This window comes from Zonotrichia leucophrys, chromosome 11, assembly GCF_028769735.1.
Source record: "Zonotrichia leucophrys gambelii isolate GWCS_2022_RI chromosome 11, RI_Zleu_2.0, whole genome shotgun sequence".
In the NCBI taxonomy this organism is placed as follows: Eukaryota; Metazoa; Chordata; class Aves; order Passeriformes; family Passerellidae; genus Zonotrichia; species Zonotrichia leucophrys.
The window spans coordinates 16,471,867-16,479,530 of NC_088181.1; the positions used below are offsets into that span (position 1 = coordinate 16,471,867).

Here is a 7,664-nt window from a genome sequence, read left to right on the forward strand (position 1 = left end):
AGGGCAGCACACACCTGGCTCATTACTAATAGAGTATTCTTTTGCTTCGACCATTTGTCCCCAGTGAATTGTATCTAAAGGTTCGTGCATTTCCAACACCATGGAGGTGGAATAAGGTGATCTTTAAGGTCCCGTCCACGTTCTGTGGAAGGGACCTCCTCTGGTTCCTCCTCTCCCACCTGTGGTTCTGTGACTGGTCACAAATGCAGCCCTTTCACCGTCCTTCTCCCACTGGGAGCCGCTCCAGTGCCGGAGTTCAGGCGGGACTGGATGGAATCCTCGGAGCCTCCGCACGTCTGGGGCAGCGCGGCCCCGCAGCTCCCGGCGCAGGGACAGCCCGGAGGGGGAAAGGGAAAAAGGGAACTGTGGAAAACGCCAGTCACTTGTTTTTGAAATTTTAAAAGTTTAATAGTAATAAAATGGCTATAAAAATAGTAATACAATTAGAGTAATAATAATTTCGACAATTTGAATTAGGACAATATGAGGCAATAGAGACAAAGAGTTATGGACGTCCGGGTACCTTTTTCTGGGCAGCACAAGCTCGAAAAAGGACACCCGTTAACAAAGGATTGACCCTTAAAAGCAATAGCCTGTTGCATATTCATATATTTCATACATGATGCATAAATTCCATTCAAACACAGGATTCTGTCTGGTCAGTGCCCCCTTCTTCCTCTGAATCCTAACAGCGCCTTTGAGGCAGGAAGAAGTTCGTTTCTTCTGATAATGGGGCAATAATTTCTTTTTCTCTGAAAGATTTAGGTGTCCTGTGGCTGCTGTATCGCTGCGAGTCCTTTCTTTAAAAAAAAAGTATCCTCCATAGCATCGTTTCTATTCTAACATTTTTTAGAACCTAAAACTATATTTAAGAGAAGTAACACAGCATTACTTTCTAACACAGCACACGTAATATTCATTTTAACATTTGCGAACAGCCAATCATAAAATGCATGCGTTTGTCACCGGAGCGATCGAGCGCTGAGTGGCGGAGCCGCGCCGGGGGCGGTGCCGGAGATGGGGGCGGAGCGGGAGGAGCCGGGCCCCGCTCGCGGTCCCTGTCCCTGTCCCTGTCCCGGCCCGGGGCATGAGCGGGGCACGGCCCGAGCGTGCCCGAGCTCCGCTCTGCCCGCTCCTGGGCACGGCGCCATGGAGAGGGCCCGGCACCGCCTGAGGCAGTTCGATATCGGGGACAGGTTCTCCGGCCTGCCGCTGCCCAGAGCCGCCGTGCTGCTGCCGCTGATGGTGCGAGCGGGGCGGCTGCACCTGCTGCTCACCGTCCGCTCGCTGCAGGTACCGGGGCTCCGGGAACCACCGGGGCGCGATCCCGGCAGCTGCGCGCCCCAGTGACCCCCTGCTCCCGCCCTTGTGCCCAAGGGCACGGCCGGGTGTTTTTACACTGATGTGATTCTGGTGTTTGCGTGCCAGGAGCACGCCAGGATCCCGGAAACCCGTGACGGGAAACTAACATTAGCACAGCCGGCAATGGTTGCTTACTTAAATAAGGAAACTGACCACGGAGCGCAGCTTTGTTAAATGAGGTTTTTCAGTCTGCGGTTAATATTACTCTTCCTTTAATATACAAAAGACAACAACGCAAGGCTGCCAGAGCTCTTTCTCCAGCATTTTGTTTTCTTCTACAACTCTTGTTTTCCGTCCGTGTGTCACATCAACTGCCTGTACTCAGGAATTACTTTTTTCTGTTGCTGGGTCTTACTTAAAAAACAAATAATCACAGTTGCATAGCTGTTAAATTGATTGTAAATGTGTTTGTTACTGATCCTTGATGCACAAGCGTACTACTGGAATGTATTTAAAGGTATCTTAGAAATAACTCACTTTTTGATACAGTCAGGAGGGGACACAGTCTTTGAAGCAGTAACTAAATAATTTAATTTGCAATGAGTCAGCTGAGTCGGGTGTGTGTCTCCCTCCCCAAAGGCAGAAACACACACACACACTGACAAAATGGCAATCTTTGATCCTCTTTTGCAGTTGGGGCTGGCCCCTGTCCCCTTTCCCATTGAGTGCCTGCTCAGGAACTCAGGTTCTGCCGGCTGCCAACTCTTCTGTCCTTTCCCTTCTCACCCTTCTTCCTGTTCTGGTCATGTCTTCAACCCTGCCCCTCTCCCACTTCTCAACAACACCCAACAGATTAAACAAAACACATTTTAACCGTAGATAACAACAGATAGGAACCGACCGACCATTTTCATTCTTTTGCTCTGTAATCTTTTGGGCTGAAGCAAAATGTTATTTCCTCTCTCATGGGTATGTTATTTAATTGTGTCTTTCAAAAGTTTTTGCTCTTAGAGTATTTTGATCTTGCTCTACAAGTTGTCTGTCTGGATTAATCTGTCAGTCATTTACTGATTACATAAACAAGATGATGCAAAATGTGAACTTTGGCATACTAAAGCAGAAGTTCCGGTATGAATTACACAGTGGTGTACAGGTACAGGGTATTTTTTGATAGTGAGGATTTATGGATTAGCAGGAGATAGCTACCTCAGCATTTTCTTAGCTGGCTACTCTTGCTAAGGCATGTTTCTTCTCCTTAACCACCATTTCCAGCTTCTTTGACTGGAAAGATAAACATAAAGGGATGCTGCAATACCAACACGTATCAGTGTGGATCCAGTAAGAAACATAAACCTTGTTCTGTTTAACAGTAGTACTCCTTTACATTCCAGCTGAGAAGATCACCAGGGGAAGTGTGTTTTCCAGGAGGTAAAAGGGAAGACACTGATAGAGATGACATTGACACTGCTCTCCGAGAAGCTAAAGAAGAAGTGGGTCTTCAGCCAGAGAAGGTGGAAGTCATCTGTAGGCTGATGCCTGGAATTGATAAAGTAAGTCAGCCTATCATTACAGAATAAGTTTGGGTGGTTTTCAGTTGTGTGGTTGGCAGTGACCTTTTCAAGCCTGGAACTGCCAAGAGGCGCCACTTCCTCGTGTGCCCAGCCCATGTGTCCAGCAGAGGCCAGGGAAAGGGTTCTTGCCCAGGGCTTGGTGTTTGTGGGAGCAGCTCTGGGGCACCCCACAGCCAGCACTGCCCTGTGAGAGTTCAGCAGAGCCAGGAGAGCAGGCACAGCGAGTGGGTGATGGATGAGCAGCCGGGCTGAGAGAGGGGGGCTTGCTCAGCTTGAAGGCTGCCAGGGGATTTGGCTGCTTTCTTCTCCTGGGGTGTCAGAGAGGGGACCATACCAGAACTCTTCTTGAGGCAATGGACACAGCAGCGGCACGGACATTGTGATGAGATGCAGGAAAGGAATCCTCTTCACCATGAGGTCAGGCCAGAAGCAGAGCAGATGTTGCTGACAGGCTGTTCAATCCCCATCCCTGGAGCTGTGCAGGGCTCACTCTCCCAGGCAGGGTGGCTGCTGTAGCCTCACGCTGTCTCGTTTGGTGTCTGCTGACTCCAGGGCAGTGCAGACAGAGAGGGGATGTGCACCTGGATTGTGTGCATCATCTTCCTCTAGCAGGGAGACTCCCAGAGGTGTCTTTGGAGTGTAGGTCATCATTTGTAAATTAACAGGTTCTCAATTTCAAGAGCAGTGTTCAGTATTTACATACGGTCAGTTTTCCCATAGAACAGAGGAATTGCTGTTTCTGAAGATTATTTTTGTTTAGCAGGTAGCACTTTATCACTATGCCTCCTGTTCTTCTATCTGATAGCAATACCCTCTCCCCATTAAAAATGGAAAGAACTACTTTTGAAATTTTATTGCAAAAAGCTTTATTTAAGCTTTGTTTAACTTCTTAAATTATTGTACATTTTTGTACAGATAACCTTAAAGCCACATAGCTCAGAGGCAGTGTGTAAAAAGGATCAAATTTTCCCTGTTTTCCAGCCAATTACTTCAGTCAGTCGGAGAGATGGTGAGGGTTTTGGACCATGAGCATTGTACATGTCAGAGGACACTGTCTGCTCAGTATGTACATTCCAGGTGCTTCTGACTCAGACAGAATCCTTCCAGACTTGAGTCAAATACCACAATCACTGTTTTGCTCTTCCTCCTTTCTACAGGACAGTGGTCTTTGTTAGTGTGAACAAATAGAACTAGCAATGTATCCTAAAGAATTTTGGTGTTTTGTTGATGCAAGATTTCAGTGGTTTTGCCTTCCCATGGAAGCAGGGATTACATTTAGAATTAAAATGTCCATAAATAATGTGTTTCAAATAGTGTTACATTTTATGGCTAAATACATTGCAATAATATTTCTGTATCTATAGAAAAATATTTCCATATTCTGGAAAATTCCTATATCCTGGGAAAACAATATAGCAATATGATCTATGATAGGGAAAATCTGGATTAAAATCAGAATTAAAAAACATCAAGAAGGAAGAGCCATGGGAAAGCATGCATGCTTTTCTACTTCTGTAGCAAACTGGCAAGCCTTTTTAACTGCTCTGTGGTTATACAGGATGAACAGAGTATTTGTAAAGTCATTTTTGACAATACAAAAATATGACTTCAAATTCTTCAAGTCAAATTACATAGATTGCCATTAGGGAGACTAAATTGCATTGCAGTTGAAAACAATTCATAGGCTTCTTGTACTCATTTTGTAACAATGAAGTGATTTTTTAAGTAATGAACATTTTTACTTGGTACAAACATAAGTGTATGAAGGTTTTGTTGATTTTTTAAAATTTACTTATTTATTGTTTGTTTTTTTCTCTCTCTTTTTAGATGAATAACTTGGTGACACCAGTTGTAGGATTTATAGAGGAAACATTCCAGGTCACTCCTAACCCAGATGAAGTGAGCGAGGTTTTTGTTGTGCCTTTGGAGTACTTTGTCAAGCCCTTAGATTACAAGACCTTCTCTTATAAAACCTCCTCAGGGTACTCAACTCGAGTACACTGCTTTACATACCATGACCAGGAACACAGAAAGTCATTCAAGATATGGGGACTGACTGCACACTTTGCTGTATTTCTTGCTCTTGTAATTTTTGGAGAGAGACCTACCTTTGAAGTGGATTATGATCTTGACAACTTATTTTCATCCTCTGAGAATTACTTCACTAATTTGTATGCATCTATACATGAAAGAAAGAAGAGTAATCTGTGAGAACTTGGTCTGGCCATGAATTTATTTTGAAAGAGGAAAAAGGAGGTTGGTTCATTTCCTTTGTACCTACTTTTTGAAAGCTACACTTGAATTTCATCAGAATTGGGAAGTTTAAGATGATGATCTCTAACTAGATTAATACAATTTTTAATCTAAGAGCTGTGAGAAGCACACAATATTTTTTTATGAAACAGACTTTGAAAAGGTGTGTTTCAGTTCTCAGTTTCAGTGCCTTTGTTCTGTGTGATCAGAGATACTTTCTGTGCTTTGCTTTGTCTATAATGAGATAATACTATTTGATGGAATTTGTGTCTGAGTTAGCCTAGGAAAACTTTCAGGGATCTGTCTGCCTCTTACATGTGCCATGCATGGACAACATGATCCATACAGTCTTGTGTGGTGTCTATGAGCACTTACAGAATGCACAATAAAAATATAAAAGGTTTCAGGTGCTTTCACAATCTTTTTTTGTTTTGTTTGGGTTTGTGGAGGGAAGAGGGCAGGTCAATATGTGCAATGAATTTTGGTTAATTTAACATTTCTCATGAGGCAATTCCATAGGCTATGGAAAACTCAGGATACAGGCAACAGGACTGAAGTTTGTCCCTCACCATCTTGTTATCAAATCTCACTCAACTGCTGGCAGGAGTCTTCTCCAGGACAGAAAAGTGGAGGTGAGGATTCATGAGGACAACCCACCAAATAAACAACAACAGAGAGGGATTCAGAACCTACAAAACAGCCCCTGAAGAATCGTCGGAGACCAACACTGCACAGCAAGAGCATCTGAACAGTTAAGGACTGAATTCTCCACGCCAAACACACTGAAACCTGAAGACAAGATAAAGCAGTATAAATTTGAGTCAATGTCATGGTTTGAGCCTGGCACCACACTTTAGTATACTCAAACTTCAGTTCATGAAGAGGAAAGGAGTCCTTCTTGTTCCATAGGCTTCCCCTGGAAACATACTGAAACCTCGTGTGCTTCCCTGTCACTTCGGCACCGCCCGGAAAAAAAGTCCTTTTGCCGCTTGTGACATCTTCCTTCCATGCCCAGTGCTCTCACCACTGACGCATGGACCAGAGCTGCTTTTAGGGTTGTCTTTCAAGGATGCCTTGTCTCACTCCAAAAAGGCACAGTCTCTGCTTTGGGACATCTGTCCCCCCCATATTTTTCCAACCCCCTGGGGCCGGGGGTCCTCACGATGAACCCTCCTGGTTCTGAGCCACTGCTTCCCCCTAAGTGCAGTCTGTGTCACAGGAACAACTGAGTCCATGGCCACAAGAAAAGTCCAGCCAAAAGGCCACTCCAAATCATCTCTCCCCATTCAATCATCTCCACGTTCTTCGGGCCAGGTCCTTGTCTCATCTCATCTCTTATCTCCCTTCTTATTCAGCTTCGAGGAGGATTAGCATTTTTTGCAAGGCCCCAATCATGAAAGAAAGGGGTTAAAACTTTCAGTCTCTGTCCCGGAGCTGCGGCACTCCCACACACGCTGCCGCTCCGGCCGGGCACTCTTCCCCCCCCTTCTCCTCCTGGGCCAGCTGCTATCACATTCGGTGTCGCCGGCTCTCTCTCTCTCTCCCTCCTGGGGGGGGGGGGGAATGGCTGCCCGAGGGCTGACTCTCTGGGATCTTTCCACCCTTCCATCCTCGAGGCCTCCTCACCTCCCATCTCTGTCCAGGCCCAGGGCCTACCACGTGGCTGCCCCTCCCCCGCCCAGCAGCAGCGGCTGGGCTGGACGGGGGAGAGATCTGACCTCTTCGTCGCGACGTCCCAAGAGAGCCTCCCAAGGCCAGAGCCCTGCTTTTAACCCCTGTGTATTCTCGGAGGTGTGTCCAAACCCCACTGGCTACACCAGGTGTCAGTATGAAACTCAGAACATCCATTGGTTTGACCACAGCATCCCAGAATTCCCACTTCTTCCTGGTCAAACCACCACAGTCAAGAAGTTGTTAGGAAAATTAATCCACAAACATCAGAGGTTTATGTCCAAAAAGGAGACAGAGGAGTCCTTTTTCTTTATTTGAATAAAGGGAAAGGCCATGGGGCATTCCCCTGGGATCTCTCCAATTTTTGGAGGACACAGCCTCCTTTTTATCCCAATTTCCAGCCACATTTCCCTTCTTTTTCCCCCCTTGGCTGAGGTACTTGAGAGGTTCAGACTTCCTGGTATGCCTGATACCAAAGATTTCCCTCTAAGGTATAACCCTCCCTTTTAATTTTTAATTCTTATGGAATTTAGGGGGGGTTTTCTTCCCCATTGTTTCTTTCATCTTTCAGTGTCCAGTTTAATTTAGCAGCAAACCTAAAGTTTATTTGTAAAAGCAAATATCATTTTACATTCATCAATCAGTGGAATCCTTCCCATTGTTTCTTTTATCTCCCAGTGCTGGTTTTATCTACCAGCAGACCCACAGCTTGTTTGTAAAGACCAATTTGCCATTCCTCTCAAAATCAGTTACCATGTGTCATGGTTTGAGCCTGGCACAGAGCCAGTGCCCCCATGAAAATGCCTCACCCTGGTGTCTGCTGTGAGATGTGACCAGGAATAAGCAAAACAGGCTCCAACTTAAACA

At 45.5% G+C, this 7,664-nt stretch overlaps 1 protein-coding gene across 2 annotated transcripts; it reads left to right on the forward strand.

Annotated features, from left to right (window-relative positions):
* The first annotated feature begins 1,003 nt into the window (after nucleotides 1–1,003).
* Nucleotides 1,004–7,310, forward strand: NUDT7 (nudix hydrolase 7). 2 transcript variants are annotated; one of them, XR_010441685.1, is made up of 5 exons: nucleotides 1,004–1,293; nucleotides 2,694–2,852; nucleotides 4,701–5,129; nucleotides 5,731–5,952; nucleotides 7,035–7,310. XR_010441685.1 is itself a non-coding variant. In XM_064723110.1 (3 exons), exons 1-3 carry the CDS (start codon nucleotides 1,018–1,020, stop codon nucleotides 5,082–5,084), a joined length of 819 nt encoding a protein of 272 aa, XP_064579180.1. In that variant the 5' UTR covers nucleotides 1,004–1,017; the 3' UTR covers nucleotides 5,085–5,545. The 2 variants fall into 2 exon arrangements, 1 of the variants encoding a protein (XP_064579180.1); XM_064723110.1 differs by lacking the exons at nucleotides 5,731–5,952; nucleotides 7,035–7,310 and having other exon boundaries at nucleotides 4,701–5,545.
* The last annotated feature ends 354 nt before the right edge of the window (nucleotides 7,311–7,664 follow it).